Genomic DNA, 23,235 nt, shown 5'->3' with positions numbered 1-23,235 from the left:
GGCTCTGGCAAGCCCACCGGGGCTCCCCACGGTGACCTGGCCCGGCCAGCGGCCCAGCTGCTCTGACCCAACCCGGCAGCACAACAGAGGCCAAAGGAGAACGCCAACCTGCGTGTGGCCTCTCGAATTGCATCTATTCAGGTGCAAAGTCAACAAAAAGTCCTGCTCGGACTTGCAAGGAAACAGCTCTGCTACCCGGGGCCTTGCTGACCAACTGCCGGCAGGTGCCCCCAGAACCCAGCAGCAGATGGAAACCGGGAGCCTGCCACGGGGACGTGATGACTCAAACACACCAGTAGCAGGTACCCATAGGGAACACGTACGCTACATCTGTGGGAAGTTAGGTTACCAGATATGATGGTAAGAGAAGAAACATCCCCAAAAGATGATACTGTTTTAGAATTTTCTGGACTTAGCTGTCCTTCCCACTCCAGCCTCTAATACCCTTGCCCTGGGGCTGGCAGGTCGTGAGAAAATGGAGGTCCTTGGGGGAGGGCTTCCAAAGCCCTCCAGGCACCATGGGGACTGGCTGCACACCCTTTCTGGGCCTGGGTCCCCCAACGGGCCACTATGGCCAGAAAGGACAGAGCCCAGGATATGGGTTTGGAGGCGGTGACCACGTCCCGAGGGGCCCTGGGCCACACGCCTTCACCCTGCCAACCCTCACCTCTGGATCCCCCTTTTCTTCCAGAGCCGGAGAGATTAACCACAGCAATACCTCCCAGCGAAGAGCAGACGGAGATCACGCTGGGGGAGGTCAGCCAGCTCAGGCCCTAAAACAGCTGCCACGATCCGAGACACCGCCCACCTTCCCCCAGCCCCAGCTGCACCCCGACCCACTGGCCCTCGCCGCCAGGTGGCCCTTGCATTTGACCAGAGATGGGCCGGTGTCCACCGGGCACTTGCAGCCTCCAGGCCTCTTGTAATCTCAGCTGGCATGGGGCTACCGCCTCCCCAAGCCGGGGCTGTGCAGGACCCACAGGTGGTTTCCTGGATATGGGGCACTGGGTGAGACGTGGGGTGGACGCTGGCCGTGGCCTCCCTGGCTGGGGCACGCCCCTGAGCTCATGAGCAGGAGAGGATGTGGAGGAGTTCAGGCTGCCTCCAACTCCCCTGGCTGGGATCCCACGACAGTAAGTCCTCCAAGGGCTGGGCCAGGCCCAGGACATCTGTGGCCAAGTGGCCACCCAGGGACGTGGGTCCCGCCACCTTCCATCCTTGCAGCAGCGCACCACTGTGAGGGTTGGGAAGGGGTCCTGAAAGCCAGGAAGCCTGGCAGACCCCATGGCATCTCTTCCTGTGCAGATCACAGTGGGGGAAATTGGCCCCTTCAGCTCCATCAAGGTGCCCGTCATCTTCACCCCGGTCGTCCCAGGAAACGTTCAAGCCAGGTTCAAGGTCATGTTTAAGAACCCCCAGTGCCCAACGGTGAGTATTCCTGCTGCCATGCCACATGCACGCCCTGGCCCCTGCCTCCACAGCCTCGTGCAGCAGCTGCCCTTGGCCACAAAGTCGCCATTTGCCCATGCAGGGATGGCCAGTTGGTGGCACAGATGGTTGACACCACAGTTTACAACACACACACATGCACACTGGCATACACAGGCAGACATGCTTCTATGAGCACACACATGCATGCCCATGCAAAAACATGCATGTACACACGTGTGCACACAGGGCCCCGTGCACACGTGCGCACACACAGAGCCATTGTTCTTTTTTCTTTTCTTTTTTTTTTTTTTGAGTCAGGATCTCGTTCTGTCACCCAGGCTGGAATGCAGTGGCAGGATCACAGCTCACTTCAGCCTTTAATCCCTGGGCTCAAGTGATCCTCTTGCCTCAGCCTCTCGAGTAGCTGGGATTACAGGTGCACGCCACCACACACGGCTAACTTCTGTATTTTTCATAGAGATGGGGTTTCGCCATGTTGTCCAGGCTGGTCTCGATCTCCTGACCTCAAGTGATCTACCCACCTTGGCCTCCCAAAGTGCTGGGATTATAGGAGTGAACCACCACGCCCAGCCCCAGACGACAACTTTCTATGCTTAAAAATTCCTCTGCACCCCCTCTGCACTCCCATGGGCTGGGGCGGTTGCCTGTCCCAGGCTGTGGCTCCTCGCATCCTCCAAAGTGTTCAGAGTCCTCGGCTCACCCCACAGCACCAGGACAGTACCACTGCCTAGGCGGCTTTGTGCTGGGCTGCTGCACTTCCCCAGCCCGGGGCTTGCTGGCCCTCCCAAAACCTGACTCATCCCCTCCAACCTCCTGAGGCCCCAGGAGTCAGTGCTTGGGGAGAAGCACTATCTTGGCTCACTGCAACCTCTGCCTCTGGGGTTCAAGCGATTCTCCCGCCTCAGCCTCCCACATAGTTGGGACCACAGGCACACATCACCATGCCTGGCTGATGTTTATATTTTTTGTAGAGATGGGGGTCTCACCATGCTGCCCAGGCTGGTCTCAAACTTGTGGGCTCAAGCAATCCTCCAAGCCTGGCCTCCAAAGTGCTGGAATTACAAGTGTGAGCCACCGTGCTTGGCCATAGAAAGGTTTTTTTAAACACCTAAATGTTAATGAGTATGAAGCTGAGTGGTAGGTACTTGGTGATCCAGTATTCTGTTCTAGTAATAGATGAACATTTAAAAAGAATATTTGGCTGGACGCAGTGGCTGATGCCTGTAATCCCTGCACTTTGGGGGACTGAGGTGGGTGGATCTCTGAGGTCAGGAGTTCGAGACCAGCCTGGCCAATGTGGTGAAACCCCGTCTCTACTAAAAATATAAACATTAGCCTGGCATGGTGGCGGGTGCCTGTAATCCCAGCTACTCGGGAGGCTCAAGCAGGAGAATTGCTTGAACACGGGAGGCGGAGGTTGCAGTAAGCAGAGATTGCACCACTGCACTCCAGCCCGGGCGACAGAGTGAGACTCTATCTCAAAAAAAAGGACATTTTAAATGACATGATATGAAAAGTGCCACAGCCATCCCAAAGAGTTAGAAAACTCAAGCCCATGAAACATTCCTCCTGGGAGCTGTGTCAGTGCTCACCAACATCGCCTGCTTTGCCCAAAGAACTCCTGTTGCTGAGCTCACGTGTCCATATTCAGCTGCATTTCAGGGTCATGGGCGTGGCCATCGATGTGCCGGTCTGGGTGCCAAAGCCCAGCGTGGACCTGAAGATCTGTATGTACGACCGGCTCTACCAGGACTCTGTGCTTGTGCACACACGGTGAGCCCCCACCCATCCATGCACATGGGGTGACTTGCACACCTGGCGAGCCCCCGCCCGTCCATGCACACGGGGTGACTTGCACCCAGGGTGAGTCCCCGCCCGTCCATGCACACGGGGTGACTTGCACCCATGGTGAGTCCCCGCCCGTCCATGCACACAGGGTGACTTGCACCCAGGGTGAGCCCCCGCCCGTCCATGCACACGGGGTGACTTGCACCCAGGGTGAGCCCCCACCCATCCATGCACATGGGGTGACTTGCACACCTGGCGAGCCCCCGCCCGTCCATGCACACGGGGTGACTTGCACCCAGGGTGAGTCCCCGCCCGTCCATGCACACGGGGTGACTTGCACCCAGGGTGAGCCCCCGCCCGTCCATGCACACGGGGTGACTTGCACCCAGGGTGAGTCCCTGCCCGCCTGTGCACAGGCAGTGAGCCCCCCAGTGGCCAGCGGGGACACGGCACCTGGGGCTGCCACGGCTGCTGTCCAGGCCCTGAGCGTCACCCTGTGTGGCAAGGGGGGTGCTTAGCACTGTGGCTGGGAAGAGGGACCTTGGTGGGGGTGATCCAGGGTCATCTGGGAGGCGTCACGGGGAGGCAGGAGGGTCCGAGTCAGGCCGATTTGAAGACACCGCACTGTTGGCTTCCACGATGGAGGAAGGTCCGCCCGGAGCCCGGGGACACTGCAGCTTCTAGAGGCTGTGAAAGGAGAGAAGACGCCTGTGCCCTAGAGCTGCACAGGGCACAGCCCGGCCCGCACCTCGGCCTTAGCTCTGTCTTGGCTTCTGACCTCCGGGCTGTGGAGAGAATGAACGCGCCTCTTCGGTGTGGGGCCTACGCTTGGGGAAGTCCTTTCAGCAGCCACAGGAAACGCACTGCCCGCCTCGGCCTGGCCGGAGTCCTCAGCCCCTCATGGACACAGGTGGGGCGAGCCTGGAGGAGGCAGCCTCTACTTGCAGGGTTTGGCGAGGGCTCCGGACATCAGAGCAAGCAGCCTGCCCTGAAGAGCCATGCCGGTGGGAAAGTGCAGAGGGACGGCGAGGCTGGGCCTGTGGGGTTTCCATGACGGATCCCCTGTGCCACCAGCACCAAGGAGCAGGCTGTGCGGATACCGAGGGCCCAGGCACCGGCCCCAGGCACAGGCACCTCCCGCCCAGTGACCTGGGTAGGAACGGCTCCCGCAGCACCTGCCCTCCTGCTGTCCAACTCCTGTGGGCCCGGCACGGGCTGGGAATGTGAAGCCTGCAGTGACCCGGGATCCAGCTGCGTGAGTTAGCGTGGCCGCGGTGGAGTCTGCCGTGACCCAGGATCCAGCTGTTGTGTTCGTGTGGCCGCAATGAAGCCTGCGGTGACCCGGGAGCTGCGTGAGTTAGCGTGGCCGTGGTGGAGTCTGCCATGACCCAGGATCCTGCTGCGTGAGTTAGCGTGGCCGCAGTGGAGTCTGCTCACCTCCGGCATCCGTCCTACCACAGCTTCTCTATGCCCTTGGAAACGTGACAGAAAGGGCCCGGGCGTGTCTGTCGGGCATTGTGGGCTGGGCGGGGCTCAGCTCTGTGGATGGCCTCCGGCTGTGGGTGTGCGTACCTCAGCGTAGCCAAGTACTCGTTTGTATAGACTCTGGCCCCACAAGGGAACCAGAAGACAGAGCAGCATCTGCCGAACAGGGAGGGCGCGGTGTCTGAGCACCCAGGCACCCACCTTGCACGGGGCCCCAGCAGCAGGGGTGCAGAGGCTGGCGTGCCCAGATGCACTGTGGGTGGCCTCTGGGTAGTGGTCAGAGGTCAGAGGCAGGTCTGTGCTGGACGGAGACGGGGCTGACACAGCATGGGCGACTGTCGCGTGGAAGCACAGGAGGAGGGAGAGATTTCTCACTGCTACACCCCCGGGTCCCCCCTCGTAGACTGCCCGGGGCAGCTGTGGTGGGGCGGCCGCACCACTGTGTTCAGCAGAGGCTCAAAGACAGGGAGGGGAGGGGGGCTTCACTGTGGGAACAGGGCGGCTCCCGGTGGTCCTGAGGAGGCTGTTGGCTTGAGGGAGCTGGAGGTGGAGACCAGACAGACGCAGCCTCCCAGGTGACTGGTGGGTACCTGGGCTTTCTCAGGCGCATCTTGGGTTGGAGGCTGCAGTCATCACCGAGGCCTGTGGCTGTCCCAGGCCCCCCACGTGCCCTGTGCTTGAGCTACAGGATGTGGGTATGCCCTGGGCAGGAGGCGGGCAGAGCCCTGGAGGGAGGGGTTCCACCCTTCGTGTCCCCTCCAGGGCCCCACACCCGGGGGCTGCCTGACAGGTGCTCTTCCCGGAAAGCGTCCGGTTCCCAAGAGCCCATTAGGACCATGCTTCCGTTTCGATGTGGTTATTTTTAAGAATACCTCATCAGATTTCATTTCAGATAAAACAGCCCTTACAAAGCAGGGCTTTGAAGACTCTGATTGTCGAGGTGCACGTGCATGCTTGGAGTGGGTGGGCTCTGAGCACCTGTCGTGGGCTTGGGTTTTAGAAATGTTGTAATAACTCCAGGCATGGAGCACACACAGAGTCATGGCTGTGGCGCCTGACCCAGTGCCCTGTGACGCGCCCACAGGTCGAAAGCTGCCCTGCGCCTGAAGTTCGAGGTGTGCAAGGAGCTGAGGGCCCACCTGGAGCTCCTGCCTGAGACAGGCTACATCCAGGCACAGTCATCCTACTCCGTGCAGCTCAAGTTCCTGCCGCGGTAGGTGCCAGGATCCCAGGGCCGGGGCAGGAGGACGTGGGAGGATGTGGGCTCCAAGGCGCCCCTCTCCACTGGCCACTCCTCTGATCTCATTGCTGCCGGGATCATCACCCCTCAGGGATGTGTTCTAGGGCAGAGGCCATGACACTGGGGGGCAGTCACAGCTGGGTCGGTGGTCCCTTTTGGTTGCTTTTGTTTAAGATGTGAGCCAAGTTGAAGTTCATTTTTTTGTACAGAGGTTTCCAGTTATTCCAGCCTCGTTGAAAAGATCGGGAGGCTGTGCGTCCCCCAAGCATGGCCTGCGGCTCTCAGTGCCACTGAGGGTCTGCTGCCTGCTGGGATAAGGTGGCCCAGGATACGGCTCTGGCTTGTTGCGGGCACCCTGCTGTCTGTGCACTCCCACACTGTCTTCCCTGTCTTCATCCCTTTCCCGTAACTCCCTGAGGTTCTGTTTTGAGATCAGTGCACGCCTGACATTTGCTCCTTTACCTGTGTCTTGAGGGTGTCCCTGTCACCCAGTCGTCCCTTGTCCTCTCCAATCCAAGGCTCTTTCCAGGCCTCCTGGGTGCATCCCCTGGTCTCTGCTTTTGCCAGGTGGACTTTGGTTTCTGCACTTCAGCGTTTGTTGTGCTTTGGAGGCTGGACGTCCTATGTCTGATCCCAGCTCCCCAGAGCTGCCCTCAGCATCCGGGCCAGGACCAAGGTCCAGACAAAGGATGCTCAGTGGAGCTTGGTGAGGGAGGTGGGCGCAGCAGGCACGACCTGGTGGGACTTGGAAGGGAACAGGGTGGAGCTGAGCTTTAAATCGACTGTTTCCTGGACTTGCCCCTGCCGGCCACCTGTCACAGGGAAGCTGATGTTTTTCTTTCTTATTTGTACTTTTCCTGATATTTCTATAACAACACTAACTTATGTAATCAGAGATCAAACTCTGATTAAAGTGAAAATGCATTTTCAAAGGGCTTTTTAAGATTCCTTTATGATGCAAACTCCATATTAATTTGAAACTTGGCTCTTGAATTTTTTTCTGTTTATTTAAACACAGCTTTTGAGCCACAGTCAGTTGTGTTGCTCCTGGGAGTGACTGGCGACTTAGACTCATACATGCCAGAGCCCTTGCGGGCCCACGAGGGCCACGTGCTCACAGGTTCTGTGCGAGAGCGGGAGGTTGGCATGAGGCGTATCCCAGCACCGATGTTTCAGAGATGCCGTACCTCTCAAAGATGTAGAAGTACCACTGACAGTGGGTCTTACTGTCATTTCACAAAATGGAGAGAGGAAAGCACATTCGCCTCGTCTGCCTCTTTCAGACACTCCCTGCCGGAGGATGCGGGGAGGTATTTTGACAAGGAGACCCGAGTCCTGGAGGCCCCGATGACCATATGGGTGGCTGACCAGGTCTGTGTTGGGGCACTTTCGAGGGATGCTGGGCTCTCCTGGGGAACAGTGGCTTTCCTGGGAGGCTAGGCAAGGGCCCCCAAAAGGACCCATCCTCACTTGCCTTCCAGTGAAGCATCTAGCGGCCAGAGGGGCTTGCCTGCTGGCAGGGTGCTCATGGGCCAGAGAGAGGCCTCCGAGGCCTGCCCAGGCCAGCAGGGCTGTGTCCCAGGCACCCGCACCTGCATGTGCACACATGAGGGGTGCCCACACGAGGGGTGCCCACACAGCTGCACACGTCTATGCGCCCATGTGTGCCACACATAGGGACACATGCACCCCACTCCACCTGCAGCTGGCTCTCAGCTGCCACCCCCCCCATGTCAGGGAGTGGTCACAGGGAAGTGGGTTTTATTAAAAGATGGCCTCATCGTGTACTGGAAACCGTGGACCATGGCCACAAGGCAGCAGCAGTGGTCGTGCCTCAGAGTTTGGGGAGCACTTGGTAAGTCTCCAAGCAGCTGCGAGAGCGACTGCACCCTTTGTGCCTCAGAACAAGCCAGTGGAATTCACCGTGCATGCCATTGTCACCACCTCGGACCTGGAGCTCAGTCCCTCGGAGGTGGATTTTGGCTACTGCACCATCTACGAGGCCGTCAGGACAGAAATCAGCCTCCACAACCACTCGCTCCTGCCCCAGGAGTTTGGGTTCGTCAAGCTTCCCAAGGTACCTCCTGCGGCCAGGCCTGGGGCAAGAGGGGCGAGGCCCGGAAGCCCTGGGGACAGGATGCAGTGGCCACTGCTCCAGGGTGCCCATGCGTGGGCGTGTGGCCCAACTTCCGTCTCTCAGCTGCACCCCCCATGCCTGGACCTCCCCACCCTGCACACCAGCCCTGGATGTGCAGCCCAACTTCTGCCTGTCAGCTGCACCCCTAGCCTCGGTCCCATGCATGTCCTGCCCTCCAGATCCCTCTCTCTGCTCTTCCTTCTGGAACTTTCCCCTGCTGGGGCCACACAAGGTAGCTAGGACGAGGCCCAAGCCTGGGCACCCCTCACCTTTCCCTGGGCTGCCCTGCTACCAACACCACCGTCCTCACTCTCCCCCCATCTCATACACACACATGCACACACATGCACATGCTCACAATCGCTCATGCACTCATACACATGTGCTCACACACACACTTGCTGACACTCATTCACACCACCACACTCACGCTCACTCTCTTACACTCACACTCACCCTTGCTTACACACAATCACACTCTTACACTCACACACTCGCTCACACATGATCATACTAACCTCTTACACACTCACTCACATACGGTCACACTAATCTCTTACACTCACACTTGCTCACACATGATCACACTAATCTCACACTTGCTCACACACGGTCACACTAATCTCTCACATTCACACATGATCACACATCTCTTACTCTCACATACATACACGGTCACACTAATCTGACTCGCACTGATGCTCACACACGATCACACTAATCTCATGCTCACATTCGCTCACACATGATCACACTATCTTACTCTCACAGTCACAATCACTCACATACACACTTATGCTTGCTCACACACGATCACACTAATCTCTTACACTCACACTCGCTCACACACAATCACACTCTCTTACACTTACACACACTTGCCCACACACGATCACACTAATCTCTCACACTCAGACTCACACTTGCTCACACAATCACACTAATCTCTCACACTCACTCTCACACTCACAGCCCTGCTGCACGTGTGTTCACGTGGTCTCCCTGTGACATTCCCTCAGAGCGCTCCTCCATTTCCAGTTTGTGGACGTGCAGCCCAACGATGGGTTTGGGACGATCCTGCCCCTGGAAACGCTGCAGTTCGATGTGATCTTCCAGCCCACCAAGGCCGAGGAACACAGCTTCAAGCTGACCTGCAAGTCTGAGATCAACCGGTGAGCCTGCCAGGGAGAGGGGACGCAGTTGGCCTGGAGCACCTGCTCGGGAGGGGCCACCCTTCCCAGCAGCACCACATCCCTGCCTCTGGCCCCACCTGCCTGGCTGACCACAGGGCTGTGCTGGGCAGCACTGCCGGCCGGCAGGAACCTCAAACCCGGGTGCAGACAGGCCTGGGACCTGGGCAGCCTTGAGTTCTGGGCCCGCTCAGCTGTGTGTGCGTGTGTGTGTGTCGTGGGTGTGCATGTATATGAGTGTGTGAGGACAGGCGAGAGTGCCTGTGTGTGTATGAACATGTGTGCGCATACAGGCATATCACTGTAGTAGGCGTGAGTGCATATGGGTGTGTGCAAGAGTGCATGTTTGTCAGTGTGAGACTGAATGTGTGTGTGAACATGTGGGAGTGTATGTGTGTGAGCATATGTGATTGCGTGAATGTGTGAGTGCAGGTATGTGAGTGTATGGGGGGGTGTCTGTGTGTGAGTACGTGTCTGTGTGTGTGAGTACAGGTACGTGGTGTGTGAACTTGCATGAGTGTGAGCACGTGAGTGAGCATGTGTGTGTGAGTGAGCATGTATGTGTGTGAGTGCATGTATGTGGGTATGGAAGGTTAGTGCATGTATGTGTGAGCATGCATGTGAGTGAATGTGTTTCTGTGTGGGTGGACCTGTGTCCAGAGGTGGACCTGGTGTAAAGACCTGCATGCTCTGACGTCTTGTGCGACCAGCCAGTCTCTGCACCTCCCTGAGCCTGAGAGTGGGATGAGGAAGTGGTAGAGGGAGAGGTGAAACTGGACCCAAAGCAGTGGCCAGTGGTCCGGCGTGGGTTCTCGTTGCTGCTGGGACCATCAGTCTCCAGAGATGTGTTCTGGGGCAGAGGCCAAGACACTGGGGGGCAGTCACAGCTGGGTCTGTGGTCCATTTTGATTGCTTTTATTTCAGATGTGAGCCAAGTTGAGGTTCATTTTTTTGCACGGAGGCTTCCAATTATTCCAGCCTTGTCGAAAAGATTCCATTCTGCCCTGAATTCCTCTGTGCCTTCGTCAAACAATCATCCACATTTGGGTCCTACTGACCTGGGCCGTCGGGGCCTCCCTCCATCTCTGTGGGTCCTTGAAATGTATTTATCGAAGCAGCCAGGTGGGTTTGTTCTGTGGAGTTGCCACAGGTGGGATGCTGTCCCGTGGTGTCAGTTCACATGTTCCTCTGTTCTGTGTTGCGAGTTCGTTGGCAGCAGGACCTCTGGGCTAGTCAGGCAGCCAGACCACTTCAAAAGCCACGTTGGCTCCTTCTCTGGGGCGCGTTAACGCCCGGTCATCTCTCCCTCAGCCGCCTTGGGTGCTCAGTGCTTTGCACCTTCCATCCGTAATCACGGCCCTGTGACTCTGACCTATCGATGTCGCAGTTTCCAACCCTGTGTCACTTTCTGAACTCTTTGAGGCGCACGTGGAGTCATCAGGCTGCAGCGTTCGATTCCTTCCTAACACCGCTTCCCAGCGTGCTTCACCGTTTACATAAATTCCACTCCTCATTCTCTCTCATCTCATAACAATGTCACCTGTGATTCGACCTTTTTCTACTGCTCATTTTCAAGTGCAATTATTTCTTTCTGAACTTTTACATCTTTAAAAAAATTTTTTTTTATTTTTTTGAGACAGGGTCTTGCTGTGTCACCCAGGCTTGAGTGCAGTGGTGCAATCACGGCTCACTGCAGCCTCCACCTCCCAGGTTCAAGCAATCCTCCCACCTCAACCTCCTGAGTGTGGCTAGGACTACAGGAACACACCACCATGACTGGCTAATTTTTATATTTTTTGTATATTTGAGACGGGGTCTCACTATGTTGTCCAAGCTGGTCTTGAATTCATAGCCTCGAGTGATCCTCCCACTTCAGCCTCCAAATGTGCTGGGATGACAGGGGTGAGCCACTGCGCCTGGCTGTCCTCCTCACTCTCAGAAAGGAGCCCAATTCAGGCCAGGTGCAGTGGTTCATGCCTGTAATCCCAGCACTTTGGGAGGCCAAGGCAGGCGGATCACGAGGTCAGGAGATCAAGACCATCCTGGCTAACACGGTGAAACCCCGTCTCTACTAAAAATATAAAAAATTAGCCAGGCGTGGTGGCGGGCACCTGTAGTCCCAGTTACTTGGGAGGCTGAGGCAGGAGAATGGCATGAACCCGGGAGGTGGAGCTTGCAGTGAGCCGAGATTGTGCCACTGAACTCCAGCCTGGGCAACAGAGTGAGACTCCATCTCAAAAAAAATAAAATAAAAAAATAAAATAAAATAAAAGGAGCCCAGTTCAGTGAGCTTTTCTTTTTTTTTTCTTTTTCTTTTTCTTTTTTTCTTTTTTTTTTTTTTTTTGAGACAGAGTCTCGCTCTGTCACCAGGCTGGAGTGCAGTGTCACAATCTCAGCTCACTGCAACCTTTGCCTCCCGGGTTCAAGTGATTCTTCTGCCTCAGCCTCCCGAGCAGCTGAGACTATAGGTGTGCACCACCACGCCCAGCTAATTTTTGTATTTTTAGTAGAGACGGGGTTTCACTGTGCTAGCCAGGATGGTCTCGATCTCTCGACCTTGTGATCCACCTGCCTCAGCCTCCCAAAGTGCTGGGATTACAGGCGTGAGCCACCGCGCCCGGCCTAAGAGAGGCTTTTCTAACTCCATCGCTCCAGAGCACCCCCTGCAGTTCGTGTGTGTGTGTGATGTGCTAAAAAAAATAGAAGGCCTCAGCTTTCTTAGCCCTGCGTCCTCTGCTCTCTTCCTCCCTTCCATTTTCAGATAATCCACAAACTCAGAAAGTCAGCATCGTGTACCCTCCACCCAAAATACAGACCTTAGGCTTTATCCTACCTGCCTCCGATTTCTCTTCGTGTTACAGAAACAAACATTCTCCCTCAAGTCGGAGGTGGCTTCGTTCTCCCTCCCTCCCCAGAGCCCATCCCTGTCAGGAATGCCAGGGCTTGTACTTTCATTACATACCTGTGTACCTATAACCGAACACACACACGTGTGTGCAAGCGTAAATGCTTCTACCCTTGCACAGATGTAGGGTGACCACCATGCTGGTGTGCCTGGCACTGAGGGGTTTCTCAGGCCACAGGACTGTGAGTGCTGAAACTAGGAGAACCCCAAGCAGACCGGGACCCCAGGTCGGCGCTTCAGGCCCCCGCCGCCGGTCTGGATTTTGCTTGTTTCCCCTCAGCCTGGGTATTTTTGTGACTGAGCCTCATGGACACCACCAGGGGTTCCCTTTGGGACCCGTTAGGTTTGAGGCCTGCGGGCTGTCAGAGCAGCACCTCCTGGGAAGCTTCTCGTTCTAAATGCAGATATCAGAAAAGAGGGTTTGAAAATCAACCATCTAAGCTTCCTTTTCAAGCATTAGGAAAAGAACACAGGAAATTAAACCCAAAGAGAGTAGAAGAAAAGACACAATAAAGCTAAGCGTGGAAGTCGGTGCAATAGAAAGGAAACGCTCAACAGAGAAAAACAGCAAACTAAAAGGCTTTCTTGTACAATTTAATAAAATCCGGCCGGGCGCGGTGGCTCACGCCTGTAATCCCAGCACTTTGGGAGGCCGAGACGGGCGGATCACGAGGTCAGGAGATCGAGACCATCCTGGCTAACACGGTGAAACCCCGTCTCTACTAAAAACTACAAAAAACTAGCCGGGCGAGGTGGCGGCGCCTGTAGTCCCAGCTTCTCGGGAGGCTGAGGCAGAAGAATGGCGGGAACCCGGGAGGCGGAGCTTGCAGTGAGCTAAGATCCAGCCACTGCACTCCAGCCCGGGTGACAGAGCCAGACTCCGTCTCAAAAAAAAATAAAAATAAAAATAAAAAATAAAATAAAATAAAATTCATTACCCCTAGCAAGACCCGTCAGGATAAAAAGAGAAAACACAAACCATCAGTATCAGGAGTGAAAGGGAACATCGCTGCAGACCTAACAGATATCAAAACGATGCAAAGAGAACGTGATGAACAGCTTTGCACCAGGGAACATGAAAATTTCGAGGAAATGGACAAATTCCTCAAAATACACAACTGACACAAGAAAAATACAGAAATATCTGAATAGTCAGGCCAGGCGCGGTGGCTCACGCCTGTAATCCCAGCACTTTGGGAGGCCAAGGTGGGTGGATCACTTGAGATCAAGAGTTCAAGACCAGTCTGGCCAAATGGCAAAACTCCATCTCTACCAAAAATACAAAAATTAGCCAGGCATGGTAGCAGGTGTCTGTAATCCCAGTTACTTGGGAGGCTGAGGCAGGAGAATCACTTAAACCTGAGAGGTGGAGGTTGCAGTAAGCTGAGATCGAGCCACTGCACTCCAGCCTGGGCGACAAAGCGAGATTCCCTGTCAAAAAAAAGAAATTGATTACTAATAATAATCAATGATACATACACGAAAAATTAATTTTAGTGAGCACTGGGCACCACGGCCGTAATCCCAGCACTTTGGGAGGCTGAAACAGAAGGATCGCTTGAGTCCAGGAATTTGAGACCAGCAACACCTCATCACTACATTTTTTTTTTTTTTTTTTTTGAGACGGAGTCTCGCTCTGCCGCCCAGGCTGGAGTGCAGTGGCCGGATCTCAGCTCACTGCAAGCTCCGCCTCCTGGGTTTAGGCCATTCTCCTGCCTCAGCCTCCCGAGTAGCTGGGACTACAGGCGCCCGCCACGTCGCCCAGCTAGTTTTTTGTATTTTTTAGTAGAGATGGGGTTTCACTGTGTTAGCCAGGATGGTCTCGATCTCCTGACCTCGTGATCTGCCCGTCTCGGCCTCCCAAAGTGCTGGGATTACAGGCTTGAGCCACCGCGCCCGGCCTCATCACTACATTTTTATTTCCTTTCTTTTTTTTTTTTTTTGAGACAGAGTCTAGCTTTGTCGCCCAAGCTGGAGTGCAATGGTGCGATCTCGGCTCACTGCAAGCTCCGCCTCCAGGGTTCATGCCATTCTCCTGCCTCAGCCTCCCAAGTAGCTGGGACTACAGGCGCCCGCCACCACGCCTGGCTAATTTTTTTGTATTTTTAGTAGAGACGGGTTTCACCGTGTTAGCCAGGATGGTCTCGATCTCCTGACCTCATGATCCGCCTGCCTTGGCCTCCCAAACTGCTGGGATTACAGGCATGAGCCACCACACTCGGCCTAAATTTTTCTTAATTTTTTAAAGATTTTTTAAAATTTTTTATTTATTTACCTTTTTTTTTTTTTTTTTTTGAGACAGAGTCTCACTGTGTCGCCCAGACCAGAGTGCAGTGGCACAATGTCGGCTCACCACAACCTCCACCGCCTCCCGGTTTCAAGCGATTCTCCTGTCTCAGCCTCCCAAGTAGCTGGGATTATAGGCACTGGCCACCACGCCCAGCTCATTTTTGCATTTTTTTCAGTAGAGATGGGCTTTCACCATGTTGGCCAGGCTGCTGGTCTTCAAACTCCTGACTGCAGGTGATCCACCCACCTTGGCCTCCCAAAGTGCTGGGATTATAGGGATTATAGGCATGAGCCAGTGCGCCCAGCCAATATTTTTAAGAAAAAAAAAATCTTTTTTTTGAGACAGAGACGGTCTTTGCTCTGTTACCCAGGCTGGAGTGCAGTGGTGCGATCTAAGCTCACTGCAAGCTCCGCCTCCCGGGTTCACGCCATTCTCCTGCCTCAGCCACCCAAGTAGCTGGGACTACAGGCGCGCACACCACGCCTGGCTAATTTTTTTCTATTTTTAGTAGAGACGGGGTTTCACCGTGTTGGCCAGGATGGTCTCGATCTCCTGACCTCGTGATCCGCCCGTCTCGGCCTCCCAAAGCGCTGGGATTACAGGCTTGAGCCACCGCGCCCGGCCTCCATCTCTATTTATAAATGAATACATATGTTTCAAAATTTTTAGCTACCCACCTAAAATGTGCACAAAGATACGCTGTATTTTCGAAATCTGTTAGCGGCACAGTGACCCCACGGGCAGTGGGGACGTGCATGTTCCTGTAAGCCTCACCCAGGGCTTGTCCTCCACCTAGCGGCCCCTGCACCTGACACAGAGGGACACAGACGCCCTGCACGGCTGAGGGCCTCCCACGCTGTTGCTTGCAGGTGCTTTAAGCTGTCTTGCCGGGCTGTGGGCGTCCACCCACCCCTGGAGCTGTCCCACTACCAGATCAAGTTTGCGGCCACGGCCCTGTATGACACCTCCGTGGCCACAGTGTACGTCATCAACTCTCACCTGAGCGCGAGCTCACGGACCCACTCCAAGCCCCGCATTGGCTCAGAGGACGCCTCTCCCGTGGGGCCCATGTCCTTCGAGTTCCTGCTGCCCCCAGACTCGCCTATCACCATCTCGCCCTCGGTGGGGACCGTGTGGCCAGGAAAGGTGAGTGTGGGCCTCACGCAGGCTGGGAGGCAGGGGCTCCACGCCACCTGCATTTGCCCCCAGGGTGTCTGCCTTTGCCCACCTTTAACCACAGGGTTTCAACCCAGAGAACAGGGGCGCAAGTCAACCCGGCCCTCATCAGACCCGAGCAGGGCTGAGGAAGGCTCCATGGCCAATGTGCAGGGGGCCCAGGGCCACCCACGCCGGGGGGGGGACACAGTACCCTTGGTCCAGCCTGACCCCGAGAGGCAGGAGCTCCCCAGGCTGCTGGCCTGGCCAGCACCCATCCAGGGCTCCCAGGTTGTGACTGGGGAAGGCTGTGTAGTCCCTTGCACCAGCGGACCTCGCAGGCAGAAGGGGAGTGGGGGGGCAGAGGGCGTTGGCCACTCCCACCCAGCACTCCACCTTTCCTGCAGAGCAGAAAGCTTTGGGCCTGGCAGGGCCTTCGGGTGACCCTGAGGGCTGCTGAAGGCCTAAGTGAGGAAGGGCACGTGGGGGACAGCTGGCTCACATGGGATTGCAGTGAATGCAGTGATTCAAAATGCATTTCATTCAACTTAGCAAAAGCCACTCGGTGATGGTTCTCACCGCCACATGCATTACTGCAGATGCGGCTCTCCCCTCCCTCCCCTACCCTCTCCCCTCCCTCCGTCCCTCCCCTACCCTCCCTACCTCCCTCCTCTACCCTCTCCCCTTCCTCCCTCCTCTACCCTCTCCTCCCTCCCTTACCCTCTCCCATCCCTTCCTCCCTCCCCTACCCTCTCCCCTCCCTCCCTCCCTCCCCTACCCTCTCCCCTCCCTCCGTCCCTCCCCTACCCTCCCTACCTCCCTCATCTACCCTCTCCCCTTCCTCCCTCCTCTACCCTCTCCTCCCTCCCTTACCCTCTCCCATCCCTTCCTCCCTCCCCTACCCTCTCCCTTCCCTCCCTCCCCTACCCTCTCCCCTCCCTCCCTCCCCTACCTTTTCCCCTCCCTCCCCTACCTTTTCCCCTCCCTCTCTCCCCTCCCTCCCTTCACTCTCTCCCCTCCCTCCCTCCCCCCACCCTCTCTCCCCTTCCTCCCTCCCTCTGCAGCCCTGTCCTCTCCCCCCACCCTCTCCCCTTCCCGCACCATGTCATCCCCAACCCCACACTGCACACTGCCTGCGGGCTCTGTCATGGAGGGACCCTGCTGTGGGAAGCCATTTCCAAAACGGAGGCGCCCTGGAAAGGCTGGTGTGTGCAGGGGCCAGGTTAGGGTGTAGGACTCGCCCATAAAACTCAAGGACGGAAAGGGCAGGCTCAGCTGTCACTGCTGCCCCGTGGACAGGGGACCGGGTCCCGGCCTGCCCAGGACTGTACTCTCAACACCTCCAATCGCAGGACCCCCACCCTTCATGGCCAGAGGGTTTGGTGCTCACACCTGCAGCCCGCCCCTGCTTCCTGGGGGACAGAGGCCAGGGAGGGCCATCCCAAAGGGGCACACAGGCTGAAATCTCAAGGGGGAGGTGACCTTGAGGAGAGTCCACGGGCGGAGGAAGGTAGAGTGCCAGCAGGGGCTCCTGGGGGGCGGAGGGAGGTGGCAGCCCCTGTGCCCACGCCTGTCTCTCCTCAGAGGTGCCTGGTCCAGGTGGCCTTCCGGCCCGTGCTGCCCGAGAAGCTGATCCGCCAGGAAGCCCTCCCACTCCTGAACAAAGAAATGGAGACCAAATCCGTGCGTGGGGCCTGGGAAGGAGGGGCGTGGGTAGGGGAAGGGCCTGTCGCAGGAACAAACTCCACCGCCCTCGAGTCCCTGGGGGCCCCGGCCGCCTGCCAGGAGCGCAGGGTAGACCTTTCCCAAGCACTGCGCATGTCGAGCTGTATCTGAGAGGTTAAAACACTTGCTCACCAAGACCCTCCCTCCTCTCTGGAGGGCACTGCCCGGCGGGAGCAGGGAAGGGTGGGCTCTGGAGGTGGGGGCAGTAGGCGCTGCGACCCAGGGGTACGGCGGCTGCGATGCAGGGCCCCTCCCACAACCTGGAGGCCCCTAGAGGCGCACCTGAAACATGGAGGGTCCTGCAGAATCTGCCCAGCGAGCGCCGGCGGCCAGTGCCGGCCCTGGAGGCGGCCTCGAGAGCTCCTGCCTGCCACACTCCAGATGCGCCCTTCCTGGCCTGGCCCGCGTTCCTCCTGGGCGTGCACACGAGGGGAAGCGCTTGCCTTCAGCCTTTGGCAGTGAAGATGGGGGGGACCCCGGTTCTGGCTGCCTCCTCACTCCTTTGTGCCTCGGTTTATCCTCTGGTGAAGCAGACGCTGCAGTCTGTGGGCAGCTCTGGGGGGATCCGTGTGCCCCTCTGCACTGGCTACAGTCTTCCTGGGGAGCTGGTCGGTTTTCTGGTCCCCATTCAATCCAACTGGGGCTCCCACGGTTCCTGCACTGGCCGCAGAGGAGCCACAGGGCGCAGCTGGGTGCCTCCGGGGCCCTGCACAGCCCCACAGCCAGTCTCTTCCCCCACAGTTCCGAAAGGGTACGACCTCCCAAAGGAAGGACCTGCACAGACTGTCACTCTCCGTTCTTCGAATGCAGAACCGCGACAAGCTATTCAAAGTCTCTGTCCCCCACGTCCTGGAGCTGCGGAAGCGGGAGCTGAAGCCCAGGTGGGTCCGGGAGGGGCTGCCCCACCTGCTTCCCTCCAGGCCCCTCTGGTGGGACCCACTGTGGCCCCTGTGGAGAGTCCTCTCCCCCCACAGACTGCCCAGAATGACCCATGTGGCTGGAAGGACTGAAGGCTTCAGACACAGCTGGATCCAGGTGCTGCCTTCCTGGGACCTGCCCACCCCATTTCCCCAGGCCTGACACCCCTGCCCACAGCCTCACTCCTCGGGTGGGGAGCGAACCCACCGCCCCCCACTCAGCCCCCTTGGGTGCAGAATGAGCCCTGGGAAAGCTCTGATGGGCGCCTGTGGCCCCAGAAAGGAACATGGCTCTCTATCCAGGGGCCAAAGGCACCTGCCCCAAACCCCAGCCCCCAGCCCCCAGCTGACAAGGACCTGAAGTGAGTGACAAGGCCCCCACAGGAGCCAGAGAAGGGGGAAAAGCCAGCTTGTCAGATACAACTGCGACTGCCACAACCTGGAACCCCGGGACCCTGAGGCAGAGCCGCAGGTGTCCGGCCTAGGCCGATGGTGGGTGGGGGAAGGCGGGAGTGTACACCTCCGACTTCCTTCCAGTTCCGACGAGTACCAGGCCGCCCGAGCCACCCTGGTCAGAGCGTTCCAGGCGAAGTTTGACACATTTGTAATTCCCTGTGTTGTTGCCAGTGGTGACATCAAAGACAGGAAAGGGTCAGAACCCCCAAGCTTCAGGTGCGAGTTGCTCTGGCCAGAATGGGGTGTGGTCAGCCGCAAACGCGCTGTCCTCTGCTACTGCCCAACTCCAGGGCCTGGGCGGGCAGGGGGCCACCCACCCTGCCCTCAGCATGCCCTTTCCGTCCCAGCCCCCACAACACCCTCTACCTGGAGCTGTGGTGCCCGACGGTGGCGCCGTCTGTTGTGGTGACGTCCCACAAAGGCAAGACCATCTTTAACTTCGGCGACGTCGCCGTGGGTGAGTCGCTCAGCCCCACACACACCTCCACCCGGTGCCCAGGCACACCCACGCCTCCCCCAGCCCCACGGCCCAACCCTGACAGGGGTGCTCCCTGGGGCCTGGGGCTGTGGCCTGACGCTCCCTGCCCCATTTCAGGGCACCGCAGTATCAAGAAGGTCTCCATTCAGAACGTCTGTCCCGAGGATCTGGCCGTGTCCTTGTCCACCCAGCCCAGGCAGCCTGCGGGGTGGGGGTGGGGGCGGGGGAGGGTGTGGTGGAGCCTGCAGACACCCGTGTCCCCTCCTTGACATGGACCCTCAGCTGGACTTCTCCCTGCTGAACCCCAATGGCCCCTTCGTCCTGCTGAACCACTCCAGCCTGCTGCGCGCGGGTGAGACCCAGGTCCTGGTGCTGTCCTTCTCTCCCCACGAGAGCATCCTGGTGAGTCCCAGGCCCACCCCGGCCACACTGCGGCCCAAGGCTCCCCACATTGCAGGACAAAGGCGCTGGCCAGGGCGGGCATCGCCTGTGCTCAGGCCCGGAACTGACCACGCCTGGGTCTGTGGGCAGCCTGGCCCCAGGCCCTCACGCCAGCCGGCAAGTGAGTGGAGCTGATGGAGCCCCCAGCGCTGTCTCAGCTCTGGCACTGAGAACCCACTGCCCCTGAGGCAGAGCTCCTCTCGTGGCTCCAGCAGACATCTGTTCCTGACCGAGGGATGTGGTCTCTTTAGGCTCAAGAAACACTGGACATCATTACCAAGAGAGGCACGCTCACCCTCACCCTCGTGGGCACTGGCGTGGCGTCCATGATCACGTGCTCCATTGAAGGCAGCATCCTCAACATGGGCTACGTGATCGCCGGAGAGTCTGTGTCCTCAGGCTTCAAGGTGAAGCCCACGTGGGCCCTCGTGCTGGCTCCAGCCTCCCAGGAGGGGTTTCCACCAGGCAGGACTCAGGCCAGCTATGAAAGTGACCCGTGGGTCGGGGAGCCTGTGGGGACACAGGTAGCCCCCTCTACACAGCTGCCGCCTCTGCCGCCCTCTCCTGCAGGGAACCCGGGGCCTGTTTCTGGGGAGGCTGCAGATGTCCCCTAGTCACCCCCACCTCCCTGTCCTTCTTGGCGCTCCTTGTCCCTCCTCCTCAGCCCCTGCACAGAGCTCCCCCAATTACCCCCTGCCCTGCTGCTTGAACTCACTCCTTTGGAGCTCAACTCAGCCACCCAGGGGTGAGGGTTTGCAGCCCTCTGGGCGAGCCGCACTGCCCCGTGTGCCCTCATGCCTTCGCACTGCCCCGAGTGCCCTCATGCGTTCACACCAGCATGTGCCCTCATGCCTTCGCACTGCCCCGAGTGCCCTCATGCCTTCGCACTGCCCCGTGTGCCCTCATGCCTTCGCACCAGCATGTGCCCTCATGCCTTCGCACTGCCCCATGTGCCCTCATGCGTTCGCACCAGCATGTGCCCTCATGCCTTCGCACTGCCCCGAGTGCCCTCATGCGTTCGCACCAGCATGTGCCCTCATGCCTTCGCACTGCCCCGAGTGCCCTCATGCGTTCGCACCAGCATGTGCCCTCATGCCTTCGCACTGCCCCGAGTGCCCTCATGCCTTTGCACTGCCCCGTGTGCCCTCATGCCTTCGCACTGCCCCGAGTGCCCTCATGCCTTCGCACTGCCCCGTGTGCCCTCATGCCTTCGCACCACCAGGGTGGGCCCAGGAGGGACACCTGCTTCTCCACCTGGCTCAGGGTGGGTCCTGGAGGCAGAGCCCAAGACAGCCGTTGCATGGAGAAAGGGTGCTCTCAGGAGAAGGGGTGAGGGCAGGGAGGACATGGGCGGGGATGTGGGTTCAGCTAAGCTGGGCCTGAGCGAGACTCAGGTGTCCTGGAGGACAGGTGGCACCCCAGAGCTGTCCATGCTCCCCAGGCAGGGAAGCCAAGCCCTGGCCTGGCAAAGGCTGATGAGAGGCTGGAAGAAGGGATGTCGGCACACAGCTCAGTAAACCGCCACGTGGGCCAGCGTCGTCGGGCCACCTGGGTCCCCACCTGGATGTGGCCTCATAGCAGCAGCCAAGTCCTGGGCACTGACCACAGGAAGGAGGCAGCCAGGCTGGGGCTGGCGGGCAGTGACGGCAGCCTGTTCTCTGCAGCTGCAGAACAGCTCCCTGCTCCCCATCACGTTCTCCATACACCTGGACAGTCTCTCCAGCGCCCGGGACCAGGACCAGCAGCAGCTGCCGCAGTTCCTCAGCTCGCCCTCCCAGAGGACGGAGGTGGTCGGTGAGCGGGGTGAAGGGTGGGTGGAGTGGGGGAGTGGCGGTGAGTGGAGGGGGTGGGCAGTGAGCTGCGGGGATGGGTGGTAAGATGGGGGGTGGTCGGTGAGCTGGGGAGGTAGGCGGTGAGCTGGAGGGGGGCAGTTGGTGAGATGGGGGGTGGTCGGAGAACTGGGGGGTTAGGCGGTGAGCTGGGCGTGTGGCCAGTGAGCTGGAGGGGGGCGGTTGGTGAGCTGGGGGGTGGGTGGTGAGCTGGGGGGTGGTTGGTGAGCTAGGGGGCGGTTGGTGAGATGGGGGGGTGGGCGGTGAGCTAGGGGATGTGTGGTGAGCTGGGGGGGTGGGCGGTTGGTGAGATGGGGGCTGTTGGTGAGATGGTGGAGTGGTCAGTGAGCTGGGGGGGTGGGTGGTGAGCTGGAGGGGGGCGGTTGGTGAGCTGGGGGGTGGGTGGTGAGCTGGAGAGGGGCGGGTGGTGAGCTGGAGGGGTGGTTGGTGAGCTGGGGGGGTGGGTGGTGAGCTGGGGGGTGAGCGGTGAGCTGGGGGGCAGGCGGTGAGCTGGGGGAGTGGGTGGTGAGCTGGGGGGCACTTGGATCCATGGGGGGTTCGGGGGGTGCAAGGCCATGGGGGGCACCCGGCAGGACAGGGGCTCTGCGGGGGTGGGCAGGGTGCAGAGCTCTATGGAGCAGGGCTTGGAGGGCAAACAGTGATTGCAGGGGGGAAGGCCAAACTGCACCCCACCCTACCTGCAGGGACGCAGAATCTCCACGGTCAGAGTGTGTTCAGCGTGGCCCCTGTCAAGGGCGTCATGGACCCCGGGAAGACGCAGGACTTCACTGTCACCTTCAGCCCCGACCACGAGAGCCTCTACTTCTCCGACCGGCTCCAGGTGGTGCTCTTTGAAAAGGTGCGGCTGTGGATCTGCAAGTTCAGCTGGGCCTGGCCCTGGCCCCAACCAGAGCCTTGCCTTTTGCTGCACTGCCCCACTTTGGAGACCCAGAGGGTACCATGGCTGGGGGACTCAGCACCACACTGAGGGTCATGGGTCGAGAGACCAGAGTCCAGGACCCCACGGGGCCCCCAAGCCGTCCCTGCCTCCTTCCCTGAGCCAGCCCAGCTCTCACCAGCAGGGCCCCTGCTGCGGAGCTTTGGGGACAAGGCCACTCCACTTCTTGTCCCCAGAAAATCTCCCACCAGATCCTGCTGAAAGGGGCCGCCCGTGAGCACATGATGTTCGTGGAGGGCGGGGACCCCCTGGACGTGCCCGTGGAGTCTCTGACGGTGATCCCCGTATTTGACCCCAAGCACAGAGAGGGTGAGCCCCTCCCCCGGGAGGGGACAGACACGGGGCCTCCTGGTGCCCCTAGCCCATGGACGGGGGCCCTGAGACCCAGTGGAGTGGGGGAGGGATTCCCAGTCTTCTACCCCAGAGCCAGGCAGGAGAGCCACTGCTAACCAGAGTTCAGGAGTCCAGCTGCAGCCCCACCCCATGCCTCAGCCTGACCTTGAACAGCTCCCCTGGCCACACCCCTCCAGCCAGCTCCCGGCCAGGCCCTCCCTCTCCAGAAGCCGAGGAGCTGAGGCCCATCCTGGTGGCCCTGGACTACATCCAGTTTGACACAGACACGCCAGCCCCACCTGCCACCCGAGAGCTGCAGGTGGGCTGTATCCGGACCACCCAACCATCTCCAAAGAAGGTGCCCACAGCACTGCCCCTGGGGACATTAGGCGGCCCCCTCTGCCTCCCCTGCCCTGGGCAGCCCCCCTCCTGGCCTTGCCCCTCACTGGGATTGTC

The 23,235-nt window shown here is 58.8% G+C and overlaps 1 protein-coding gene across 1 annotated transcript in view; it reads left to right on the top strand.

Moving 5' to 3' along the window:
- CFAP74 (cilia and flagella associated protein 74) overlaps positions 1-23,235 on the top strand; it is a 65,878-nt gene that overhangs the window by 42,044 nt on the left and 599 nt on the right. Inside the window, exons 18-36 of the mRNA XM_030913105.1 lie at positions 692-756; positions 1,306-1,428; positions 3,104-3,225; positions 5,810-5,938; positions 7,249-7,336; positions 7,869-8,042; positions 9,141-9,274; positions 15,357-15,633; positions 17,227-17,325; positions 18,109-18,248; positions 18,822-18,956; positions 19,088-19,197; positions 19,336-19,391; positions 19,501-19,620; positions 19,911-20,066; positions 21,324-21,453; positions 22,193-22,347; positions 22,623-22,755; positions 22,977-23,137. Coding sequence (XP_030768965.1) covers positions 692-756; positions 1,306-1,428; positions 3,104-3,225; positions 5,810-5,938; positions 7,249-7,336; positions 7,869-8,042; positions 9,141-9,274; positions 15,357-15,633; positions 17,227-17,325; positions 18,109-18,248; positions 18,822-18,956; positions 19,088-19,197; positions 19,336-19,391; positions 19,501-19,620; positions 19,911-20,066; positions 21,324-21,453; positions 22,193-22,347; positions 22,623-22,755; positions 22,977-23,137 — 2,507 coding nt within the window. The remainder of the gene's footprint in view (positions 1-691; positions 757-1,305; positions 1,429-3,103; positions 3,226-5,809; positions 5,939-7,248; positions 7,337-7,868; positions 8,043-9,140; positions 9,275-15,356; positions 15,634-17,226; positions 17,326-18,108; positions 18,249-18,821; positions 18,957-19,087; positions 19,198-19,335; positions 19,392-19,500; positions 19,621-19,910; positions 20,067-21,323; positions 21,454-22,192; positions 22,348-22,622; positions 22,756-22,976; positions 23,138-23,235) is intronic.

Source organism: Rhinopithecus roxellana, chromosome 12 (assembly GCF_007565055.1).
Source record: "Rhinopithecus roxellana isolate Shanxi Qingling chromosome 12, ASM756505v1, whole genome shotgun sequence".
Taxonomy (NCBI): Eukaryota; Metazoa; Chordata; class Mammalia; order Primates; family Cercopithecidae; genus Rhinopithecus; species Rhinopithecus roxellana.
The sequence above is the reverse complement of the archived record's forward strand: the minus strand, read 5'-3'. Positions and strand labels throughout refer to the sequence as shown.